At 45.3% G+C, this 26,471-nt stretch overlaps 1 protein-coding gene across 1 annotated transcript; it reads right to left on the reverse strand.

The window, feature by feature from the left end:
• Positions 1 to 201: 201 nt before the first annotated feature.
• On the reverse strand, positions 202 to 18,775 carry eri1 (exoribonuclease 1). Its single transcript, XM_072517022.1, has 7 exons — positions 18,633 to 18,775; positions 13,285 to 13,463; positions 12,078 to 12,297; positions 8,827 to 8,910; positions 6,680 to 6,789; positions 5,980 to 6,094; positions 202 to 2,046 (listed from the first exon to the last, which is right to left on the reverse strand). The coding sequence occupies exons 1-7, from the start codon at positions 18,699 to 18,701 to the stop codon at positions 1,804 to 1,806; spliced, it is 1,020 nt and encodes a 339-aa protein (XP_072373123.1). The 5' UTR covers positions 18,702 to 18,775; the 3' UTR covers positions 202 to 1,803.
• Positions 18,776 to 26,471: the final 7,696 nt, after the last annotated feature.

The raw sequence follows: 26,471 nt of genomic DNA on the forward strand, positions 1-26,471 counted from the left end.
CACTGTTAGCTGTTAGAAGGGATAGAATAGGGTTGGGGGGGAGGAGGGGGTTTATTACTGTTATGTGTTATTGTTATTTGTAAACTCTGTATAAAAATTTGTTAAAATTTCAATAAAAACATTTCAAAAAAGGTTATCCAGCCCGCAACATGAAAAGTGTTCTCTAAAAATCAGTGGCCAGAGTAAAGCGCACGCAGTGAGTTTTTAAAAATCTTTCAAAACTTAGCCTTTAATTAACAAAACCAAACAAAGGCACTGAACAGATGTAACAAGTTCTAATCTACTTAAACTTTCACATGGAGAAAAACAACATCAAAGGATAAATTCGGCACTCCCAACAGGGAACCACGTGGATTGAAGAAATGCTGCTGGTGTTGTGCCCCTCATCTCTGACCCTGCCCTCCATGAATCCCAGTCTCGTTGAGAATGAGGAGCTGAATTTACCTTCATAGTTAATACAGCTAACAGAGGCACAAGTGCAGGGATATGCATCTGCAGCAGAATGCAGTCTCTCTCCTATGTGCTCCTGCTTGATGGGAAAGTCAAAAGGTACGATAGCCTCCAATCCTCTTGTGCAAGTGTGGCGTGGTTTCATCACAGGAAATTTGATTGCTTTCTCAGTCACCATCAGAAGCTGCATAAAATATTAAGTGTGGCAAGGCATGTGCGAAGGAAAAATAAATATCAAGTGTATAATTTTTTAAAAACGAATACCCCAAGCATTGGAATATTAATGTACATGGGGAATGTACATATTCAAACAATTGGCATAAAATTGTATCAAAGACTTTTAGGATATAATTTATCTAGGAAAATTCATGTTGTAGCAAACAAAATGTATCATAGGTGTGAGAGGGAGAGTGCAAATGTTCCTCTGCTGTGCAGGCTTGCCATTACATGTTTGATGGACAAAGTCACCACATCAAAGCTTTCTAAACCATTAAATGGATCAGATCTCACAAGGTTGGGCTGCATTTTATTTTGGTAAGTAGCACAGCAGAAAAAATCATACCAGGACAGCACGGAGGCGCAGTGGTTAGCACTGATGGCTCATGGCGCTGAGGTTCTAGATTCGATCCTGGCTCTGGGTCACTGTCCGTGTGGAGTTTGCACATTCTCCCCATGTCTGTGTGGGTTTCACCCTCACAATCCAAAAAGGTTCAGAGTAGGTGGATTGGCCATGCTAAATTGCCCCTTAATTGGAAAACATGGATTGGGTACTCGGAAAAAATCCCCCCTAAAAGAAAAAAAACATACCACAACTATGTGGGGTTCATCTGCTTAATGCAAAACAAACAAGAATACTCCGGTTCACGATAAGACTGCGTAAAGATGGTTCTTGGCTTCCTTGAGGTTAAAGAAACTTCATGTGGTATCCGGATGCGCAAGTCAAACTATTAAGGGATTCAATGTTTTTCTTTAAAGGAATGATAGAAACATTTGATTAAAAGTGACAATTTCACAATATCTTTGACAAGTTTAAACTCCACAAGCTATAAAAAGGCAAAGCTGGGTTATTCGAAAACAATGCTTTTGTAGGTGTTGTTATTTTATATTTTTAAAAGCGTGGTTCAAAGTAATTCAGATGAATTCGGCCAATTCATCTCCCCACCTTCCAGCATTTTACACTGTACATTAAAGCCTTATAGAACAATTAGAACATATCAGGCAATCTTGTGACAACTGAAAAATATGGGACAAAATCCTGGTGTTTCTGAATACAAATAGTCAGAATGCAGTGCTCCCTCAAAGTAAATGGGCTAATTTTAGTCCAGTGATTCCCCGTCATGATTCTGCTGGTGACTAGATTTTCTGCCACGGTGAATAGGGAGGAGGAGCACTCTCCAACGGGGAGGTATTTGGCAAGCTCGTCAGCTGCCCTCCATGCAGCCGCTCATTCATTCGCAGTTCACATCCATCTTGAAGCATCCGTATCGCAATTCGAGCAATATTTAGGGAATCGTCAAGCCCGCAGTGAGGCCGCCCTTCATACTTCATTCCCATCTTTTCCAGCATGGACGCGAGTTTAGTTTGAGTCCTGGGAACCTGCAGGCAGATGGCCACAGCATCCGTCAAAAACAGACAAGTGTAAAAGCCAAAGACAAATTTGTACAAAACAAAGCTAGGGCCAGGGTCACTCAAACTTCCCTAAGTGACTGCCAGGAAAACAGATGCAGTGGAGGTCAAGTTCAATTTTTTAAGGGATCAATACAAATTCTTAAAAAATGCAACCTGCAAGGATAAGTTATGCAGTAATAATCAGCCAAACACATTGCAAAATGACAGGTCCGCTTTATGCACAAACATCGCCGAGGTATGTTAAAGTATGGCATTACAAAGTTTATGCAACGACAATGCTTCAAAATGTTCATTAAAACCCACAGGTATGCCCTAGATTTCAAAAAGCACTGCAGCGACAGTACCAACCATAAGGCATTTTCAAATTTTCTCAGCTATGATGATTATCTGTAACAGTCCAGTCACTATAATTTTGTTTTTAAATTTAGAATACCCCATTCCTTTTCTCCAATTAAGGGGCAATTTAGCGTGGCCAATCCACCTAACCTGCACATCTTTGAGTTGTGGGGGTGAGACCCACGCAGACACGGGGAGAATGTGCAAACTCCACACGGACAGTGACCCAGAGCCAGGATCGAACCCGGGTCCTCAGCGCCATGAGGCAGCAGTGCTAACCACTGCACCTCCGTGCTGCTCTTTCAGTTACTATATCAGCCAAAGCGGCCAGGTAACCATCAGATTGCGGTGAAAATTCAACTGATTTACTCATTTTTAAAAATTCACCCAATGGATGTGGTGCCGCTGGCATTTGCTGCCCATCCCTTATTGCCCTTGAACTGAGTGGCAGTTAAGAGTCAACCACATTGCTGTGGGCCTTGAGTCACATGTAGGTCAGACCAGGTAAGGACAGCAGATTTCCTTTCGTGAAGGACATTAGTGAACCAGATGGATTTTTACGACAATCGACAATATTTTCATGGTCATCGTTAGAATTCCCGATTTTTATTGAATTCCAATTTTACCATCTGCCGTGGGATTCGAACCTGGGTGCCCAGATGACCTGCAACTCTAGATTATTAGCCCAGTGACAATACCACTACCCCATTATCTCCCCCTAATAACCTTTGGGAAATGAAACATGCCACTAATCTATAATCTACAAATGATTCCATGGCCTCGCTGTGACATGGCTGAATCCCAATTACACCTTTTGAAATGGCCTGGTAAACCAAAAAGTTAGCACAAGAAAGGGCGTCAATAAATGCCTTGACAGCAATGTTATCAATGGAGAACAGGGAAAAGGGCTGTGGATCCTGGGTCAATTGAAATTTTCAAGATCGAGACTGACACTTTTGTTGGCCCTAGGTATCAAGGTAGTTGATTCAAAGTTGTATAAATGTAGTCAGGGGGGTACAGGTCAGATATGATCAGATCAACTGGCAGAACAAACTTGAAGGGCTAGATGGCCTACTCCTGCAGAGCAGAGTCAGCTATATAACAGTGGACCTTTTAGCTACAAAGTTGAGCATTGCAAGAAGTAAACACCCAATGTCAGTGATTCTATCAACAACAGTGATCTCAACAAAATTCCAAAACATTAAAATCAGTACGAGCTCCAATGATTAAAGACCCGCCTGTGTTTTTGAGGATCACAAGCCCCAGTCATTTTGGTTCACTGCAGTTCCTCAACAACCAGACTTTTCCATATACTTCAGGATTACGATTTTCATCTTTCCATTGGGCTTAGAGCTTGGGTGTAAACAAATAATATCAAAAGTGCTTGAATAGCTTCCAATTACAGAAGTGAAAATAATTCACTGCTGTGTTTCTAATTACAGCTCAAATATCAAGCAACTGGTCACGGTGTAGCCCAGTTGTGCCAACACAGGCTCATTGGGCCCAAGACTGTAGGCCACCATCGTTACTACCGTTGAATCACAGGCCTAAACTTTCCAAGATCCAGACTCCACATTCCATCAATCCAGTCAGAATTCAGTAGCATTTCTCTGCAATGTGGAAACATAAAGAATCCTTGGGGAAGCCAATCCCAACATTCAGAATATGCAGGACATTGCTGAAATTGCAACCCCCCTCCCCCCCCCAACCCAATTCCACCAGACCCTTCATCCAGACCCAAATGGACACCACTATTTGCCAACCTGGTCACTCCTCCCTTCCACACTTATCATAGCGACACCAGCAACAGGCCAATCTTCTGCATTTCACCTGCAAACTGCCTGCTGCCCTTCAGCCCCATGTAAATAAGGCCTCAATGCCCAATAACAGAGGGTACCTCAGGTTTTGTCATTCAGACACAGGGATGGATCTTTGCTCAACCCCATGTTCCCAGAGCTGGGTGCCTGCATTTCTAGGTTAGTATTTTTAGATTCAGAGCATCCTGGTATAGGGAAATTTTCGGTTGGCCTCCAGCAACTTAAATACAGACCAACAGTCAGCACACTGCTCAGTGCAACACAACTGTGTAGTGATTCAGGCCAATAATAATAATCGCATATTGTCACAAGTAGGCTAAATGAAGTTACTGTGAAAAGCTCCTACTCGCCACAGCCCGGTGCCTGTTCGGGGAGGCCGGTACGGGAATTGAACCCGCGCTGCTGGCATTTGTTCTGCATTACAAGCCAGCTGTTTAACCCATTGTGCTAAACCAGCAATGATTGCATGATTCAGGTTCAACACCCTTCCTAAGTTCCTACTGTACTTGGTTTAATTATACGATCCTGACAGTGCAGGAGGCCATTCGGCTCATCGAGTCTGCACCGGCCCTCTGAACGAGCACATTACCTAGGCCCAATCCCCCGCGCTATCCCCAACTAAGACAAGTTAGCATGGCCAATCCACCTAACCTGCACATCTTTGGACTGAGAGGGGAAACCGGGGCACCCGGAGGAAACCCACGCAGACACAGGAAGAATTGGGCAGCACAGTAGCACAGTGGTTAGCACAGTTGCTTCACAGCTCCAGGGTTCCAAGTTCTATTCCCGGCTTGGGTCACTGTCTGTGCGGAGTCTGCACATTCTCCCCATGTGCATGGGTTTCCTCCGGGTGCTCCGGTTTGCTCCCACAGTCCAAAGATGTGCAGGTTAGGTGGATTAGCCATGATAAATTGGCCTGAGTGTCAAAACAAAAGTTAGCTGGGGTTACTGGGATAGGGTGGAAGTGTAGGGTGCTCTTTCCAAGAGGCGGTGCAGACTCGATGGGCCAAATGGCCTCCTTCTACACTGTAAATTCTATAAAAAATGTGAAACACCACACAGACTGTCGCCCAAGGTCGGAATCGAACCCGGGTCTCTAGTGCTGTGCGGCAGTAGTGCTAACCTCTGTGCCACCGTGCCGCCCTTAAATACACAAACTCTTGACCATGCCCTTTCAATACATTTGCCCTTCCTATTGGGTTTGTTCACCAGCTAATGATGAAAGTGCCATGTTCATAGACTATGAACCACACAGTAAGGTCTCCTTTGCGACTGTTTCCAAAAATGATTTCATTCAGTCCACTTTTATTGCTCCACATTTATTACTCCAATGTTGTATTTTCCAATAACAAGAACCTAGAATATGCTTTAAATTAATGACAGTAGATAGAGTTGATCTTGTACATGGACACTACAATGGAGCATCAAGTTACATTGAAAAGTTTCAATTTCTGTTTCTAATGATCATATATCTCTGCAACTGCTAACACAATAGATCTTGGGATTCAGATTAAGGATTTATCTAACAATCCATCCATCAATTGCCCACAATTATCAAACAGGGCGAACCAACCAATCCGAAACAGGAATAAGTTGTGCGAGCTTCAGGAGCTGGATGTCAGGGCCTGGAGGTTTGGTAGATAGTTCCATGGGTTATATTTTGAACACACCTACAGTACAAATTAATGAAAATTTGGACTTAATTTTCCTACTAGAGTCTTAACACGAGGCAAAGCAAATCACAAACCTTGTAGAAGTTACCATAGCTTTTTCGGATGTTAATCCATTTCTTTGCAAACCGTGGATATTCGATGCTACTAAGATGGCACTGAACATTCAGGAACTTGCTCATGTCCCAGGAACTAAGATTGGAGGGGGAAAATAAGTGTTTGTATTGAATTAGTCAGTCATATGAAGACAGAACTCGAGTGCTTCATGCTGAATAGCTGACAGAACATGCAGTTTAAAACCATAGCGAAGTGGTTTACGGAAACTTAATTGTGAATTTCAAGATGTGTATCTTCAAGAGGCCACCTCCATAGCTCTGGATATTGGACCAGAAGGATGCTTTTGATCAAGAGTCCATACTCAAAAATTCAAAAGCCTTTTTTAGTGCTTTACTGACAAAATTTGTACATCATTAGTTGTACATTAATGAAATCCATGATAGTGTTTATTCAATACTGAAAAAGAAGTGGCTCTGATGAAGCTCTGATATCAAGGGTATATAGGGTTCCTGGTTGGAGGTTAATTTGTGTATTGCATAAGGTGACAATGTATGCAAGGTAACAGTGTCACACTGTATTGTAAATTAACAGGCATGCTAATGAAGTTTCTATTTTAAAGTACAGTTTCTACGCCATGTCAAAATTTTCCAATCTGTTTCTTCCATGATTAATGTCAAACAATTGTTAGTTTCATGTATTTTATGCGGGTTTGTTACATACCCGTCAGTTAACACTGCATATCTGCATTTGATTCCAAGTTCTTTCTCTCTCATCCAGTCAACTACTCGCTGAAGAACATCTGGGAAACTCCCTGCCTTGTCAACCATATCCTGGATAAACACGGCAAGCATACTTAACAGGGTTAAAAGAATGACCTTCATCTACATTAAACAAAAACTTGTCACTTCAGATTCCGCAGCCCTGTTATTTGTTTAGTCTCTCCCATATATGTTTTGTTCAGACTAGCAGATCTCCCATACTGTTGTTCAAGTTAAATGAGAAGTCACAATGCTTTCTAACCAGCAGGAAGTATTGAAGCGTGACAGTGCAAGTGTGAGGCAGTAAATTCTGCATAACATGCACAACTTTTAATATTAATATGCAGTCTCTCAATACTGCTGGACACAGGAAGGCAAGCTTTCAGGTGGGGGTGGTCAGGAGTGGCTGAAGCAGTTGTGTGCTTATATTTCAGTCTCCACTTGTAAGTTATACAATCTGTGGCGAGGGAAATAGGTGGAGTCAAGGATGGAAGGGCAACTACGGTGCGGAGTGCGGTGAAAGTGAATGAGGCATTCCAGGCCTTCTGCGAGGAGCTGTATAAGTCCCAGCCCCCCAGGGGGAAAAGAGGGGATGCGACGATTCTTGGACCAACTGAGGTTCCCGAGGGTGGAGGAGCAGGAGGTGGCTGGTTTGGGGGTGCCAATTGGGGTGGAGGAGCTGGTTAAAGGACTGGGGAGCATGCAGGCAGGGAAGGCCCCGGGACCGGATGGGTTCCCGGTGGAGTTCTATAGGAAGTATGTAGACCTGTTAGCCCCGTTACTTTCCTGAGCCAGCCCCGCCCCGTGGCACAGCTCCTGTTGCGGCCTTATCCCAATTCCCCCATCCCCGAGTCTCACCTCCCTCCAGCACTGACGCCCACATTCCTCACTGTCCCCCCATTAAAAACTCTTCCCCCATCCCCATCCATCGTCCCACCCGTGAAACATTCTTAACCCATATTTACAACCCTGTATACAGTCAACATCTCCCCCACATCCACAGTCCCTCAGTTCGAGTCCAATTTTTCCATTTGGATAATAGTGGTGTTTAGAAATAGTGGTGTCGGTCCTGATACGTGACCCACAGTCGCGCTGGCTGCAGCATTCCGAATCTCATCCTTTTTTTATGCAGCACCGCATTGGCCCGGTTGAAGCCATCTCTCCTCTTTGCCACCTCCGCGCTCCAGTCCTGGTAGACTCGGATCACCGCATTCTCCCATCTACTGCTCCGCTCCTTCTTGGCCCATCTCAGGACACTCTCTCTGTCCGCGAAGCGATGGAACCTCGACACTATCGCCCTTGGCGGCTCGCCAGCCTTGGGTCTCCTCGGCAGGACCCGGTGAGACCCTTCTAGCTCCAGGGAGCTCGGAGAGGCATCCGCACCCATCAGCAAATGGAGTATCGTGCTCACATACGCCCCGGCATCAGCCCCCTCCACTCCTTCGGGGAGACCTAGAATCCGGAGATTCTTCCTCTGCGACCTGTTCTCCAGGACCTCGAATCTCTCGGCCCACCGCTTGTGCAGCGCCTCGTGCGCCTCCATCTTCACCGCCAGGCCCAAGATCTCGTCCTCGTTAGTTTTTTCCTTCACCTCTCGGAGCTCTACCGCCTGGGCCTTCTGGGTCGCCTTCAGCCCCTCGATTGCCAACAGCATTGGCGCCAGCACCTCCTTTTTAAGCTCCTCCACGCAGCGCCTGAGAAACTCCTGCTGGTCCGGCCCCCATGCTGCTCGATCTCCGCCCTCCGCCATCTTGTTTTTCCCCCCTCGTTTCTGCCGCTGCTCCAAAGCCTCTTTTTCCGTCGCTCCACTTCTAGTCCCCTCCATACACGACGGAAGGGGGACCTTACTTCACCTTCCCACACGGGATTTGGTCAAAACATTTCCGTTGGGGCTCCTCCGGCGAGCCCAAAAGTCCGTTCTAGCGGGAGCTGCCGAAATGTGCGGCTTAGCTCCGCATCGCCGCAACCGGAAGTCGCCAGTCAGATCTTATGACACATGGAGAAGAAAGCTGAAGCAAAAATTTGACACTAAGGATTTAGCCTTATTTTTAAAACTCAATTTTAAAATGATACCAAAGCAAACTAAACTACTCAATCGAATATGATTACCTGTGTGATGCCTGTGAGCTTGGTACAAAATTCTGTAAGCTTGGGCTTCAGTTCTGGTTTGACATATTCTTGGAATGTATCCTCCTTGAAAACAGAAAAAAAAAGAAGTTTTTTTTGTTAATGCTTCTAGTTCTGTGGCCTAGGAAATCTTTCCTCCTACAGCCTGACAATTAAGAGAAAACCGGCTTGTATTTATGTAGGACCCTTTGCAATCTCAGGATGTTCTAAACCTCGAGTTATGTTTTGGCTGTGGTGCATGCAGACACAACAGCTAATTTGTCCCACAAAGAACAAATGGGGCGGAGGTAGCCTAGTGGTATTGTCCCTGGACTGGTAATCCAGAGACCCAGAATAATTATCTGGGACATGGGTTCAAATACCATTGCGGCTTGTGGTAGAATTTAAACTCAATAAAATATGACGATGAAAAGATTGTTGAGTGTCGTAAAAACACATCTGGTTCACTAATGTTCTTCAGGGAAGGAAACCTGCCATCCTTATCTGGACTGGCCTACATGTGACTCCAGACCCACAGCAATGTGGTTGACTCTTAAATACCCTCTGAAATGGCCTGGCAAGCCACTCAGTTGCATTTAACTGCTATGAAAGCACAATGAAACTGGACGGACCGCCCGGCATTGAAGCAGGCACCGAAAACGACAATGGCAACCCCAGCCCTGTCGATCCTTCAAAGTCCTCCTTACTAACAACTGTAAGCTTGTGCCAAAGTTGTCTCACCGGCAGGACAGACCCAGCAGAGGTGGAAGTACAGTGGTATACAGTCGGGAGGAAGTTGCCCCAGAAGTCCTCAACATCGACCCTGAACCCCATGAAATCTCCTGCTGATGAATAACACGTGTTGAATGCCACTTGGAGGAAGCACTGGGTGGGGGACTTCAATGTCAATCACCCAAGAGTGGCTCGGTGGTACCACCACAGACTGAGCTGTCCGGGTCCTAAAGAACATAGCTGCTATACTGGGACTGCAGCAGGCGGTGAGGGAACCAATAAGAGGGAAAAATATACTTGACCTCATCCGCACCAATCTGCCTGCTGCAGATGCATCTGTCTCTCTTCAGTATTGGTAGAAGTGATCACCGCACAGTCCTTGTGGAGACAAAGTCCCATCTTCACATTGAGGATACCCTCCATCATGTTGTGTGGCACTACCACCGTGCTAAATAGGATAGACAGATCTTGCAACTCAAGACTGGGCATCCATGAAGCACTGTGGGCTATCAGCAGAATTGTATGCAAACACAATCTGCAACCTCATGGCCTGGCATATCGCCCACTCTACCATTACCACAAAGCCAGGGGATCAACCCTGGTTCAATGAAGAGCGCAGGATAGCACGCCAGGAGCAACATCAGGCATACCGTAAAATGAGGTATCAACCTGGTGAAACTACAACACAGGAGTACTTGCGTACCAAACAGCTTAAGCAGTAAGTAATAGACACAGCTAAGCAATTCCATAATAAATGCATCCGATCTAAGCTCTTCAATCCAGCCGTGAATGGTGGTGGACAATTAAACTCACTGGAGCACAGTGGTTAGCACTGCTGCCTCATTACGCCGAGGGCGCAGGTTCGATCCCAGTCCCAGGTCACTGTCCATGTGGTGTTTGCACATTCTCCCTGTGTCAGTCTGGGTCTCAGCCCCACAACACAAAAAAAAAGTGCAGGGTACATGAATTGGCCATGCTAAATTGCCCCTTAAACTTATTTTAAAAATTAATACTCTGGCTACCAGGGCAGGTCAATGGCTAGGAATCCAATGACGAGTAACTCACCTCCTGACTCCCCAAAGCCTGTCTACCATCTACAAGTCAGGAGTGTAATGGAATAATCTCCATTGCCTGGGTGAGGGCAGCTTCAACAACACTCAAGAAGCTTGACACTATCCAGGACAAAGCAGCCCGCTTGATTGCTCCTCTTCCACAAACATTCAAACCCTCCACCATCGAACAGTTGCAGCCGTGTGTATCATCTACATGATGCACTGCAGTAACTCACCAAGGTTCCTTGGACAGCAACTTCCAAACGCACGGCCACTACTATCAAAAAGACAAGAGCAGCAGATACCTAGGAACCCCACCATGTGGAGGATCCCCTCCAAGTCACTCACCACCCTGATTTGGAAATATATTGCCGTTCCTTCGCTGTCGCTGGGGCAGAATCCTGGACCTCCTTCCCCAACAGCACAGTGGGTGTACCAACACCTCAAGGACTGCAGTGGTTTAATGAGGCAACTTACCACCACCTTCTGAAGGCCAACAAGGAATGGGAAATAAATGCTGGCCTAACCAGCAATACCTACATCCCGTAACAGAATTAAAAAAAATTTTTAAAAAGAGGGAATTAGCTTGAAATTCGAGTTGGTCCATTGGGATGTGCAAAACTGGAACCTGCTCCCCAGAGTGCCCCGGCGCAGCCCTCTGCACCCCGGACGCAGCTCCCAATGCTGTGGCCAAAGCTCTCAATGCTGCGGTCAACTCTGCAGTGATTCAGCCCCAATTTCAGCACTGATTAAACAAAGATTTCACTGGCAAGCTGTCATTAAGCAGATACCGGCGGAATAGCTGCAGTTTTAGAAAACATGACATAGGTGGAGCATGTTGAGACAGTGGTTAGCTGCTGCCTCACAGCTCCAAGGACCCAGGTTCAATTCTGACTTCGGGTGACTGCCTGCGCGGAGTCTGCACCTTCTCCCAGTGTCTGCATGGGTTTCTTCTGAGTGCTGCAGTATCCTCCCACAGTCGAAAGATGTGGTTAGGTGGGGTTATGCGGATAGGATGGGGGAGTGGGCCCTGGTCGGGTGCTCTTTGGGAGGGTTGGTGCAGAATCGATTGGCTGAATAGCCTCCTTCTGCACTGTAGGGATTCTATGATTCTAAGGCAGCTACACTATGCAAAAGTAATACTTAACATAGGGAACTGCACAGCAAAATAAAACATCCTTGCAGTAAGATCTCAATTTCTTTAAAAGATTAAGTGTCACCTTGTTTTTTTTTTTGCCTGAGTCAGAAGATTGAGCGTTAAAGCCCGAGGAATTGAACATATTTTCTAGGCTTCTCTCCAGTACTGTCACAGAGCATTGTGTAAGAGGCACTGTGCTTCATTTGCAAAATCTGGCAACTACAGTTTGCGACATCATAACCACTGCATATGTAGTGTGCTTTAGTTTGTGATAAGACGCAGGTTCTTTATTTAAACCTCATGCAAGGTGCATAAAGCAGACAATTACTCACAATTTCAAGAGTACGAGTATTCACGAGGGCAACAGGAAATTCGATAATTTCATGCAAGTACTCTGGTGGGTTGTTCTCTTCACACGTTGCTTCAAAGTCAATGACGCAGATGTAATCATAGTACGTATCTGAACACTCTGGTTTGATTAACAATGTCTGAGTCAGTTTCTGCTTCTTGTAGTAATTTTTTAATCGCTTTCTCAGCACATCCTTCACTCCCCTAAAGTAGGTCAGTGAGTGGGCAAGGAATGAAGACAGAATACAGGTGAGGTAAACGCAGGGTTAAACAGAGGCAGAGAGGAAGAAGCAAATTGGGGGAGGATGAGACAAGACAAAAAAGTGAAAAATGGGCAAACACAAGGGAGTAACATATAGAATTGCAGACAGAGAAAAAATAATTAATAATTGCATCATACATTCACACTTGTATACATCAGCAAAACAATTTAAGTATTATTCATTGGATTTGTTTTATTGTCACGTGTACCGAGGTACATTGAAAAGTATTGTTCTGCGTACAGTCCAGGCAGATCTTTCCATACATGAAAAAACATAGGACATACAGAAATACACATTGTGCATCAATTTCGCCAGAAGGTTTTATAATTGTGGTTATTTGCAGTGTTAGCAATATGAATAACTCAAATAAAATCAGTATATAGTTAGATTTCAGATTTTGGTCAGAGGAACATTAAATTAATGGGAACGGACGTCAAATGAAGTCCTGCCCTGAGGCTCTGTGACGCACAAGAACAAAATGCATGAACTCCCTTAGACTATAGCTCGGAATTTGTTACAAATCAAATTTACCACCCTAAAGGTTTCACAATTCTCGTTACAATGGACTAAAGGAGAGGCAAAGGCAACTTATGCGAGCCAAAGTTTACTCTTGGCCATCAGGTTACTTGGATATAGAAACAAGCATGGGAAATCTGTTCATGGATTTAAACTGGGTTTACAGTAAATGTTCATTGGCTAATTTTCAAAAGAACAAATTTCGATTTCAGTGCCTCCACCAACACCAACCGTCCGACATCTGCCCACTTCCTAATGATCACCGGCAGCGCAATTTGCATTTACCTTATCATCCATAACAGAATTTTTACAACTTCACAAATACATCATTCTAATAGGGCCGGGCTGTAATAGTTCTCTCTAGCGCTTCACTTGCTTATTATATCTCCCTTTTGGCCAGAATAACACTTACCTGGTTTCCAGGTACAGCTCTGCTAGCTTTATGCGAAGCTCATCACGAGTCATCCTGTTGATTTGGCCATTTGTGACGGCAATTTCTTTGTAGACTGGGTCGCTGAAATCTTTAACATAGGCAGCAGGGGTAGCTTTCACTGGCAGCTCTTGTCCATCAAGTCTGCTGCGCTGCTTCACCTGAAGTAAAAGGATATCAAAACAATCTGTGACAGGTGTCAATGGCTTACATTACACGGGACGCATGAAGGTACAGCTACTGGTTTCTTTTCACATTTCAGGTGAGCTTTGTTCACACAACATACAGTCAGCTTATTCAGTAAGAACTTCAGCACCCCATACAAGAAAATCATGATGCCAATTCAGAAGCATTACCCACAAATAAGAACAAAAATGATGGCAGGAGATGGTTAAAACTGACATTTCCTTCCCTCTGGCAGATGCTGCTGTCAGTGTGGCAAAGGTGAGCAAGTACATTAACATCTACATTTCCACCACCTCCACACAAGTTACCTGTCTGGCAGTCTTTCAGTATGCAAAGTTCATTGCCAGGCACATTACTCCCCACCCTTCCAAAATACTTTGGCTAAATTTGCTTCTGTCTTTAATACGGTCATTCAACTGATTAGGAAAAGCACAAAATGACTGCTTTACATGTCCCTGCCCTGTAAGATCTCACTTTGCCTCTATCCATCTCTATGACTGTACATTAGATGCTGGTAAAACTCCAGTGGAAATACAGGATTTCAGACAGAGGACATGAAGAAATGCAATGACTGTTCCTTTTAAAGGTCCAAGCTGCCAAATGAAAGTCTCCTCTCTTCACTGGCTATAAAGCACTGCATGTGAAATGAGTTTCATTTTGGTTGCTCAGGGGCCTAGCATCAGGGCAATCTGATGTATTGCTGAATTGTGCAGAATAATGTCAAAAGAATACTTTAAATTGTTCAACTTTACACGGTAGCTCAGTGGTTAGCACTGTTGCTTCACAGCGCCAGGGACCCGGGTTCGATTCCCGTCATGGGTCATAGTCTGTGCCTGCGTAGGTTTCCTCCCGGTGCTCCAGTTTCCTCCATAAATAAGTTTTATTCAGGCATGATCTCTTCTTTTCTCCAATCTTTTTACACCACCGATGAAAACATGCTCGTCTTTCTACTTTCTTTTTTAAAATATTTTTTATTCTGCTCCTTTTTTATATTTTCTCCCAAATTTACACCCAACAATAAACAATTAACGAATGCACTGTCAATGCTCGCCTTTCTATTTATAAACTATCGCCCGACTTGCTGCCACACTATAATATCTTGAGATGTTAGTTTTGTGCTGGAACAAGTAGCAGCGCAGATTAAGCAACTGGAATAAAAGGTGTAATGGGCATCAGCTCCTTTCACTGGAACCACTGCAGGACAGATAATACTGATAGGGGGCAAATAAATTCCTAACTACAAGCTGAGAACAAGCAGATTGTCTGAGGTGTTAAAACCGTAGTATGTTACAGCACAGGGGATGGCAATTTGACTGATCTGGTCTATGTCTGACTTTTGCTCGATCTGTCCAAAATTAATCCCATGAAGATCAGAGACCAACGTAGGTCAGCAAATGCCATGTTGAACGAGCAGGGGTGTGAGAGGAGAAAGCGCAAAGACAAGAGAGAGGCAAATAGAAAAGACATAAGGGGGTGAGTGAATGAGAGAGAGAGATTCTGCTGCTCACATTGTGCCTGGTCACTTCTTGTATTCAGGAACAAGGTATTGCCAAGAACACCATTAATGGTGAATAATTTTGTTTAAAATTGGTAGCAATACCATTAAGGTTCACTGAAACTTTCATTTATAAAAGGGGCATTAAAAATGAGGCTTCAATTTCAATAATTCACATGAAAGTAAAAATAATACTAACAATGATCAAAAATAAAATGCTGTATTATATTTCAACTTCAAAGATTCTATAGATATAGGATTCCTCACACTGACCTACCTGATGAAGTTACAGGACACTGACAGCTCAGAATGTCTAGTGGTAGATTAATGAATTGCTACAGCACCAGCTGTCACTTTAACCAGACTGAGTGAGGTATACACGGGACTAGTCCAACATCTGTCATCCAATTTAATGCACAACAAGCCAAGCTACTCAAAATAGAAGCCAGCTTTAGAATTTCAAAAGACATGCAGCATATTTGGGGATTCAGCCATCTGATGCAATCATTAAACCAACATAACTCCAGGCTATAAATAACCAAGTAAATTGCATGTAACCCGCACTAAAGACGCTGAACGTATAAGAGGTTTTGTAATAAGCATTAAAAAACAGATTGAGTGAACCTTTAATACCAGAGAAAAAGCATCTTTCAGAGAGGGTGAGTTCTAAGTGCAAGCAGCATTGTCCTCATGCTGTTCAACACACTTTCAGGAAATGTATTAAATATTCAGAGGTCAATTCATTATTAGACAGATCATGCCTATGCCGCAAACACCTTTCATCAACTCTGAACTCTGGTCACTTCCCTTGCAGCAAGTCTTGAATCGAAGTTATCTTGCAATTATGAAAGAATTCAGCAACTTCCCTTTTGCCCAAACCTCCCCTCACTTTGTTGCCTCTGGCTTGCTAAAACCGAATACTTCCAAAGCACCTCTAACGCATCCCACTGCACTTCACTGGAGCATCATAAAACAAAGCATGACATTGAGCCCACATAAGGAGATATTAAGTCAGATGATCACAAGCTTGATCAGAGTAAGTTATAAGGAGGAAAGTAATGTAGAAAGGCAGAGGGGTAGGAAGGGTATTTCAGAACTGAGGGAACATAGCACTTAAGAGCAAGAGTAAGCCATTAGTCGCTGCTCTGCCATTCAATAAGATCATGCCATCTCAATTCCACTTTGTCTGTCCCCACCCAACCATATCCCTTGACTCCTTTGTCTATCAAAGATCTATGCTCTCAAGACCTATAAAACAAGTTTCAAACCATAAACCAGATTTTCCTACAATAGATCTTCCAGCTTTTTCCTAAATTTATCTAAAAATGAATCTGAAAATGCTGAAGATGGGAGTAGAAATGTGGTCAAGATGTTGCAATTTTGCAAATTTTGGACAAATTAATTTTCAGCATGGCATTATTGATGAAGGTTATTAACAATGATGCGGTGAATCTAAAACACCCTCAGATGGCGAGAGAATGATGGTTAGAAATTAACAGGCTGTGTTCTATGATAGGCCGAGGCAACTGAAGGCACAGCCACCAATGTTGGGGCAATTAAAATTGGTGATAGAAAAAAAAAAATGAAAAGCGCTTATTGTCACAAGTAGGCTTCAAATGAAGTTACTGTGAAAAGCCCCTAGTCGCCACATTCCGGCGCCTGTCGCCACATTCCGGCGCCTGTCGCCACATTCCGGCGCCCGATAGACAAGAGGCCTGAATTGGATGAGCATAAGTATCTTAAGAGTTATGGAGGCGATTTCAGAAATCGGGAGAGCAAAGATAATGGAAGGAGTCAGTTACTTCTCCAACTGATCCAATTGCGATGGAAGATCAAAGACCAGAAATATTCCTGCTGTGTTGCAATTTCCAGATTGCTGAGTACTTCCAGCATTTTTGACCTTTATATCAGCACTTTTTCAGTGAGACATATGAGAAATATTAGTGCTCCACACTTGAAAAGCCATTTCACTGACAGGAAAAGTAAAAAAAGTTCAAATATTTTTGGAATGTACTTTTCCAGAGTCCCCTCCACATTATAAACTTGTGGACTCATCCTAATGGACAATATCAATCGTGGCTCAATGATAGTCTGAAGAATGTCAGGAGCAAGGCCAGCTGTAGGCTACAATCCCTCGCATCTGCTCTGCCATGTCATAAAGTTATGCTGATCTTTAATCTCAGCTCCAATTCCCTCCCAATCCTCATATCCCGTTATTTCCTGAAACTCAAAAACTTATCGTGCTGAGCTTTGACCATGCATTTGCAGTGAGCTTTCACAGCCCTCTGGGGTTGGAAATTAAAAACCCACTCAGTGAAGAAGCTGTTCATCTTAATCCTCAATGTTGGTCCCTTGCCCCAAGACTACACTTCCCTCTTTCTGGACTCTCCAGCCAAGGGAAACAGCCTCCCAGCATCTGCTCTCACAATCAAATGTTTCAACCAGATCGCCTCTCGCCCATAGGCGTAGATTGTTGGTAAAAGTCCCAAGATCATGACCTTGAACACATAATACAGACTGACACACCAATGCAGCACCGAAGCTAATGATAAACTCACAATAATGCGAGAAATTAGCTAATAGAAAAAATTGCATTGAGTGTGTATGTCATATCAGGGTGTCTCAAAGCAATTTACAATCAATGAAACACTATTGACCAGATCACTGTTGTAATGCAGGGAATATGGCAGCCAAATTACATAGAGCAATGTACCACACAGGGAATCTCTTTTAGTTAAGCATTGGCCAGGACAGGGAGAACTTCCTGGCTCTTCTACAAAACAGTGGTGCGAGATCCTTTGACTGAGCCTGAAAGGGTAGAAGGGATTTCAGTTTATTGTCTCAACCAAAAGGCACTTCTGACAGGGGGGCATTCTCCTGGTTTTTGGGGGGACATTCTCCTGGTTTTTGGGGGGCATTCTGCTGGTTTTTGGGGGGCATTCTGCTGGTCTTTGGGGGACATTCTGCTGGTCTTTGGGGGACATTCTGCTGGTTTTTGAGGGGCATTCTGCTGGTTTTTGGGGGACATTCTGCTGGTTTTTGGGGGACATTCTGCTGGTTTTTGGGGGACATTCTGCTGGTTTTTGGGGGGCATTCCCCTGGTTTTTGGGGGGCATTCTGCTGGTTTTGGGGGGGCATTCTCCTGGTTTTTGGGGGACATTCTCCTGGTTTTTGGGGGACATTCTCCTGGTTTTTGGGGGACATTCTCCTGGTTTTTGGGGGGCATTCCCCTGGTTTTTGGGGGGCATTCTGCGGGTTTTGGGGGGGCATTCTCCTGGTTTTTGGGGGACATTCTCCTGGTTTTTGGGGGGCATTCTGCTGGTTTTTAGGGGACATTCTGCTGGTTTTGGGGGGGCATTCTCCTGGTTTTTGGGGGACATTCTCCTGGTTTTTGGGGGGCATTGTGCTGGTTTTTGGGGGACATTCTCCTGGTTTTTGGGGGACATTCTGCTGGTTTTTGGGAGACATTCTGCTGGTTTTTTTTTTGGGGGGGGCATTGTCCTGGTTTTTTTGTGTGTATGTGTGGGGGGGGGGGGCATTGTCCTGGTTGTCCTCCTGTACCTCCGGGGGGAGGGGGGGGGGGGGGCAGCCGCATCGTCACGAAGCTCCGTTGCAGGCCCTGCCTGTCTGCGGCTCCGAGTTGACTCACCTGACCCTGGCCTGAGACCGGGCCACTCTCCGCGGCCCTCGGGAGATTCTCCTTCTGCTCCTCCTCCATCTCCGCTCCATCCGCCGCGAAGCCACAGTCGTCACTTCCGCGTCTCCACAACAACGAAAGCCGGCCGCGGGAAATTCTCAAGACCTCACTTCCGTTCCGGGCGCCGGCTCCCGCGCCTACCGAGTCTGCGCAGGGAGAAGTCTGATTGTCGACAGCCCATTACGCAGCATTGACACTGAGCATGGCCAACTATTATTCCAGACACATTTCCCAAATGTTTAGTTAGATTCAGTTGAAACAAAGAAGCAAAATGAAGTCATACCAACAATGCTGCACACTAATTTGCAAGACTAAAGGATTACAGGTGATGCAGCATTAAAATAACATCTGCATCTTCGCATACACTCCTGTAGAAGATTTGGAGAATTGATTTTTCGATAACTTACCATTATGAACTCTTAACAGAGATCGAGCAAAGGGATTAAAGTTGACCTGCCAAATTTTAGCTATATCTGTAGTGGAGCGTCACACAAAAATATCTTCAATTTTGTGAGTTATTAAAAGCAGAAACTACTTTTTAAAATGGCAGTCAATTGTGTCCAACATGGGAGATTGTTATTTGGATTGGGTATGTTTTCTTTTATTCATTCATGAGGTATAAGCTTCCAGCATTTACTTCCCATCCCTAATTGTCCTTGACAAGGTGGTGTTGAGCTGCCTTCTTGAACCGCTGCAGTCCATGTGGGTGCAGGTACACCCACAGTGCTGTTAGGGAAGTAGTTCCAGGATTTTGACCCAGCGACAGTGAGGGAACAGCGATATATTTCAAAGTCAGGATGGTGAATGACTTGGAGGGGAACTTCCAGGTGGTGTTGTTCCCAGGTATCTGCTGCTCTTGTCCTAGATGGCAGTGGCTGTGGGCTTGGAAGGTGCTGCCCAAGGAGCGTTTGTAATTTCCTGCAGTGCATCATGCAGATGGTACACATTACTGCCAGTGTGTGTGGGTGCTAGAGGGAGTGAATGTTTGTGGATGAGGTGCCAACCAGGCAGGCTGATTTGTCCTGGATGATTTCAACCTTCTTGGATGCTCCACCATGTGTGGGGCTAGCAGCCACGCCACGTGAAACTCCCGGCGTTCCCGACATAAAGGGCCAGAGAATTGCCAGGTCCGTGGCCGCGCATATGCACGGCGACGATCTGCAGTGTGCGGACCCGGCCTGCCAAATACTGTCCCCCTGGACACCCCCTCGCCACCCCCTGGACACTCCCCACCAGTCCCGCCAGCCCTTGCCGAAGGCCCACCCTGCCAGCAGCATGGCTTCCGCTCGACTTTGGCAGCGCTGGATACAATCCACAACCGCCACGCCGGGTTTACAAAAACTCAGACCACACACGACCGCGCGGTCGGGAACTCAGCCCATCAGGGGCGGAGCATTGGGGGAGGGCAACAAAGTGACGCCGTCGCAGCAGCGTGCGCCGCACGCCTCGATTACACCGATTTGGAGGGGGCGGAACATCCGGAAAACGGCACTGGCCCCAATCTGGTCGCAAACGGGGATTCTCCACCCGATCGCCGAATATGATTTTGGCGTCGGGCAGCGGAAAATCCCACCCAAAACCTCCTACAGTGCAGTATTCCTTCAGTCTTGCACTGAATTGTCAGCCTAAATTATGTCCTCAAATCTCTGGAGTTAGCACATATACTGTTAATTTTATGCAAATTATTCAGAGAACGCAATCTTCAACTCTTCAATAAAGTTCTGTTGGGAAGACCTTAGTCGTCAAGTTTTCATTGTGGAGAAAGGCTCAGAAAATCAGTAATTTATTCACAAGTGCAGAAACGTTTACGTGGTATCTAACACACAGGTAGGTATTCAAGAATATGGAATATTTTGAGAAGCTGAATGGTTAAAAATGAGTTGTCTCTGGTGGCTGGGAAATCAGCAACAATAAAACAGTCCCAGGATTATCACTAGGGGAGCAAGGAAGTATTGGAAGAAGTGAATTCACACATCGGGTTTTTGCCTCACCTCAAGCAGTGACTGATGAAGAGAGTATAATTATTTGAAAAGGAGAATAATTGAAGGTTCTGAGGAAAACACAGAAAAATAGGATGGGAGTTGACTTTTTGCCATTGAAGAATGCTGTGGCGAGACAAATGGTCTCCTGCATTGTAATTTCTATGGTTTGGTTTAATGGAGGGATTCTCAACACTTGCATTTCTGACACCCCACACCCTCCCAACTCTGTTATAAAAATTCCACGGTGTTCGTAACACAAGTATTTTTCGGCATAAAAAATAGTTGTAAACAGGGCAGCACGGTGGTGCAGTGGTTAGTACTGCTGCCTCACGGCGCCGAAGTCCCAGGTTCGATCCCGGCCCTGGGTCACTGTCCGTGTGGAGTTTGGACATTCTCTCCGTGTCTGTGTGGGTTTCGCCCCCACAACCCAAAGATGTGCAGGGTAGGTGGATTGGCCAAGCTAAATTGCCCCTTAATTGGAAAAAAAATGTATTGGGTACTCTAAATTAAAAAAAAAAAGTTCTAAACAATTAAACATGTATAATTATTATTATTTTTGGTTTACCTACTTAATCTGAAACCTGCTGCTGAGGCCGAGCACCAATTCTATGAAGATGTGCAGGCATCTTCAACAAAAACACCTAAGACATGGGAAACGATTAACCAAATAAAGATCAAACATTTCATGCAGGCACCAAGTCCAAAAAGGCAAACCAAAAGCTGCAAACAAATCAGTAAGAGTGGGAAATTGTTAACAGAAAGTGGAAAAAAAGCTGCAGAGACCAAATCTAAAATGGGAAAAGGTTAACCAGGGAAATAATGAGCCAAAAACCTGCAGAAATCAGTAAAACAGAGTAAAGGTTTAATCAAAAGCAGAAAATAATTTCCAAACACTGAATCTGAAGTGGGAAATTGTTCAAAAGAGTGCAATGCTTTGTGGGTGAAAATTTGGAATTACCTTAATTAATGATTTGGATCATGGGTTTCCCCAATTAATTCCTACGGCTGCAGTCTGATGCATCTTTGTTTGGAGCTCAGAGTCTCATTTCCTCCAGGAGGTACTATATGGAAAGCACGGCCACGTCCTATTTAGCCTTGATTAAATGAGGGAGATGGGTGAAGTGGAAACTCCGCTGCCAGGCTAAGTGCACGTCAGTTTTGCAGTAATAACTTTGGACCAGAACATCAGATCTCCTTCAGGTAGATGGAAGGTGAAAGGCTTTGCTGAGCTGCGGAGGTCTTCGTGGTTATACCTTTGCTGGGCAGAGTGACAGTGATAAGGCCACAGGCCTTAGGCAGCCGTACCAGCCTCCCCAAAAAGGCGCTGGAATGTGGCGACTAGGGGCTTTTCACAGTAACTTAATTGAAGCCTACTTGTGACAAAAAGCGATTTTCATTTCATTTCATTCAGTGGACAAACCTTACGGCTATAGGGTCACAAATGGGTATGGAAATTGTGTAGGGATGGTGGCCATAAATACAATTAAAATATAGATACATTTTGATACAAATTAACATAAAACCTTTCTTATTATAAATTGGCTTGGCAGAATACTGCTGGACATAGTACACACTTAACTCTGGGAACTTGGCAAATGAGGGAATTTGCCACAGGGGGAGGAATGGTGCTGTTTTAAAACAAGGAGTGGTCCAAGAGAAGAAGTGGGAGACAGCGAGACCCGAGAGCTAAAGGCCAGAGTCTTTGATTAGGTAAATAGATAGATGATTTGATAATCAGTTTGAAGGGTTTATTTTCTCTAAACCGGGAGTAGTAGTTTAAACTAGGACCAAGAAATTCTACAGTAAATCATAGTGTATAAATCAACCTGGCTTATAAAACAATCACATTATACCAAACCCAAAAACCATGTTTTTGCTTATATTTGGAGTATAAGTTGACCAGCCTTTTCAGCTACAAAATGCTATACTCACATTAGTCAGCCTCAATTCTTCACACCACAAATGCATGCACTCACCTTTTATGAAGGAGCAAGCAGACGATACAGGTTGTGTTGCAAAGACACACTCACTCTTTGCGTAGATGCCATTGACACATCAGGATGGTGACTACACACACTCACTTTGGCGGTTCACTTTTATACTCAGCATACAAATTGACTCCCAGTTTTGGAGGGACATTTCAAAGTTTCAAATGTAAACCTATATATGCCAACCTCTACAATAAGTATATTAAAATGATAGCATAACTACTTGACATAATAACAAATAATCATTGAATAAAGACATTAATTAATTAATTAATTAAATAAAATGGGGCTAACTAAGATTTGACAGAGCAGGTTGTGTCTAAACCGCAGAACATGGGAATTTGTTGTCAGTGAGACCATCCCAAGCAAACATGTCTGCAAGAGATGTCTTCACCTCGAGCCTCTCTGGCTCAGAGACATTGAGCTGGAGTGTGAATTGGACGCTGGAGAGACTCTGACACATAGGGAAGGGGAGGGGTTTCAGGACAGTTTTATAGAATTTACAGTGCAGAAGGAGGCCATTCGGCCCATCGAGTCTGCACCAGCTCTTGGAAAGAGCACCCTACCCAAGGGCAACACTCCCACCCTATCCCCACAACCCAGTAACCCCACCCAACACTAAAGGCAATTTTGGACACTAAGGGCAATTTACCATGGCCAACCTGCACATCTTTGGACTGTGGGAGGAAACCGGAGCACCCGGAGGAAACCCACGCACACACGGGGAGGATGTGCAGACTCCGCACAGACAGTGAACCAAGCCGGAATCGAACCTGGGACTCTGGAGCTGTGAAGCAATTGTGATATGCACAATGCTACCGTGCTGCCCGCACTTTTATCCAGAATAAAGTCATACCTCAGGGGAAAACACAGATTCAAGAAAGAGAGGCGGTGACTGACAGAGCGCCAGGTCGCAGGGCTTTAGGCGAGTTTGAGAAGGAGATCCTGCAGATGCTAGACCTGTCCAAGTGTACTGGCTACATGTGAGAACTGGCTACATGTGAGAACTGGCTATATGTGAGAACTGGCTATATGTGAGAAGAAGAAGAAAGACTACAGGGACATACAAAATAGGAGCAGAAATAGGCCATGCGGCCCCTCAAGGGTACCATTATAAATGTGGTTATAATGGGCAGCACGGTGGCGCAGTGGTTATCACTGCTGCCTCATGGCGCTGATGTCCCAGGTTCGATCCTAGCTCTGGGTCACTGTCCGTGTGGAGTTTGCACATTGTCCCAGTGTTTGTGTGGGTTTCACCCCCACAACCCAAAGATGTGCAGGGTAGGTGGATTGGCCACGCTAAATTCCCCTTAATTGGAAAAAATGAATTGGGTACTCTAAATTTAAAAAAGTAAATAACTGTGGTTGTAAAACTTTATAATGTTGAATGTTTTAAAAAATAAATTTAGAGTACCCAATTCATTTTTTCCAATTAAGGGGAATTTAGCGTGGCCAATCCACCTACCCTGCACATCTTTGGGTTGTGGGGGCGAAACCCACACAAAGACGGGGAGAATGTGCAAACTCTACACGGACAGTGACCTGGGGCCGGGATTGAACCCGGGACCTCAGCACTGCGATGCAGCTGTGCTAACCACTGCGCCACCGTGTTGCCCACAGGTCTGTACAATTTAACACACATATAACCTTTTATTATTTAACAGTAATATAATTAAACTGACAATAATGTAACTCATTACCTAATACCCCTTACCTCACCCCCCCGCCTTCCAACTCGCCCCACTCAACATAAGAACATAAGAACTAGGAGCAGGAGTAGGCCATCTGGCCCCTCGATACATACACACACATGCTCTCTCCCTGACAACAAGAGCGAAATGGTGGTGGAGAGGAAAGGTAAAAAATTATGTTAAAGTAAAAAGGATACAGAAAAGGCCTTTGATCGGGTAGAATGGGACTATCTGTGGGAGGTACTGGGACGGTTCGGATTTGGGCGGGGCTTTATTGACTGGGTCAGGTTGCTGTATCAGGCTCCTGTGGCAAGTGTACGGACGAATAGGACTACATCGGACTATTTTAGACTGCACCGGGGGACGAGACAGGGATGCCCCCTCGCCCCACTGTTGTTTGTGCTGGCTATAGAGCCGTTGGCAATAGCTCGGAGAGTCATGAGGGGCTGGAGAGGATGGTCCAGGGGGGGTGGAGCACAGGGTTTCGCTCTATGCTTCAGACCCAATAGAGGGGATGGAAGAAATCATGAGGGCTTTAAGGGAATTTGGCCGGTTTTCGGAGTATAAGCTTAATATGGGAAAGAGTGAGATGTTTGTGGTCCAGGCGAGGGGACAGGAGAGGTGACTGGGAGAGCTGCCGTTTAGGTTAGTAAAGGGAAGCTTTAGGTACCTAGGTATCCAAGTGGCGCAGGAATGGGACCAGCTGCACAAATTGAATCTGGCTTGGCTGGTGGACCAAATTGATGCATGATCAATGACCACTAAAGTGAGGTTGTAGTCCAACTGAAGGCTTTAATAAGCTAGATGCTTCCCCCAGCAGCTCAGGTACAGAAAGAAGGCTGCTGGGGCGGCACGGGCTCTTATACCCCGCCTAGCAGGGCGGAGCTACCATACATCCTAACCAATAGAAAGCATACAGTTTCCACCAATGGTGCTCCAGCCTATCAGGTACCGTAATACCTATAATACCACACAAATGAGGGGCGATTTTCGGAGATGGGACGCACTTTCGTTGTCTCTGGCTGGGAGGGTACAAACGGTGATGATGACGGTCCTCCCGAGATTCCAATTTGTATTTCAGTGTCTCCCCATTTTTATTCCACAGTCCTTTTTTAAGCGGGTGATAATCACCAGTTTGCCCCGGAGAGTATGGACGGGGGGGTTCCGGTTATGGCGGAGAGCGGGGATTGAGAGGATGAGGGATATGTTCATAGAGGGGAGCTTTTGGAGTATGAGGGCACTGGAGGAAATGTTTGGATTGGCGAGGGGAAACAAACTCAGGTATCTGCAGGTGCGGGACTTCCTTCGTAAACAGGTGTCAACTTTCCCGCTCCTACTGCTAAGGGGGATTCAGGAAAGGGTAGTTTCCAGAGGATGGGTAGGAGAAGGGAGCGTCTCGGACATTTACAAGGAACTTATGGGGTCTGAGGAGATGCAGACCGAGGAGCTGAAGTGCAAGTGGGAGGAGGAGCTGGGAGGTGAGACAGAGGATGGTCTACGGCCAGACATGTTGAGTAGAGTCAACGCGTCCGCAACATGTGCCAGGCTCGGCCTGATACATTTAAGGTTGTTCACCGGGCTCACATGACAGTGGCCAAGATGAGCAGATTTTTGGGGGTTGAGGACAGGTACGCAAAATGTGCAGGTGGACCGGCGAACCATGTCCATATGTTTTGGACATGTCCAAACCTTAGGGGATTTTGGCAGGGGTTTGCGGACATCAAGTCCACGGTGTTAAAAACAAGGGTGGCGCTGAGTCCAGAGGTGGCGTTTTTCGTGGTGTCAGAAGACCCGGGAATCCAGGAGGAGAAAGAGGCAGACGTTCTAGCCTTTGCTTCCCTGATAGCCCGGAGACGGATACTATTAGCATGGAGGAACTCAAGGCCCCCGAAGTCGGAGACCTGGCTATCGGACATGGCTAGCTTTCTCTGTTTGGAGAAAATCAAGTTTGCCTTGCAAGGGTCACTGTTAGGGCTCTCCCGGAGGTGGCAACCGTTCGTCGACTTCTTTGCGGGAAATTAATCGGCAGCAGACGGGGGAGGGGGGGGGGGCTAGTTTAGATTAGAGTAGGGGGTCAATAAGGGTGGGACCTGTAGGAGAGATAAATGGCCTTTGCACTCATTTTATGGT

The sequence above is a fragment of the Scyliorhinus torazame genome, chromosome 9 (genome assembly GCF_047496885.1).
Source record: "Scyliorhinus torazame isolate Kashiwa2021f chromosome 9, sScyTor2.1, whole genome shotgun sequence".
NCBI lineage: Eukaryota > Metazoa > Chordata > Chondrichthyes > Carcharhiniformes > Scyliorhinidae > Scyliorhinus > Scyliorhinus torazame.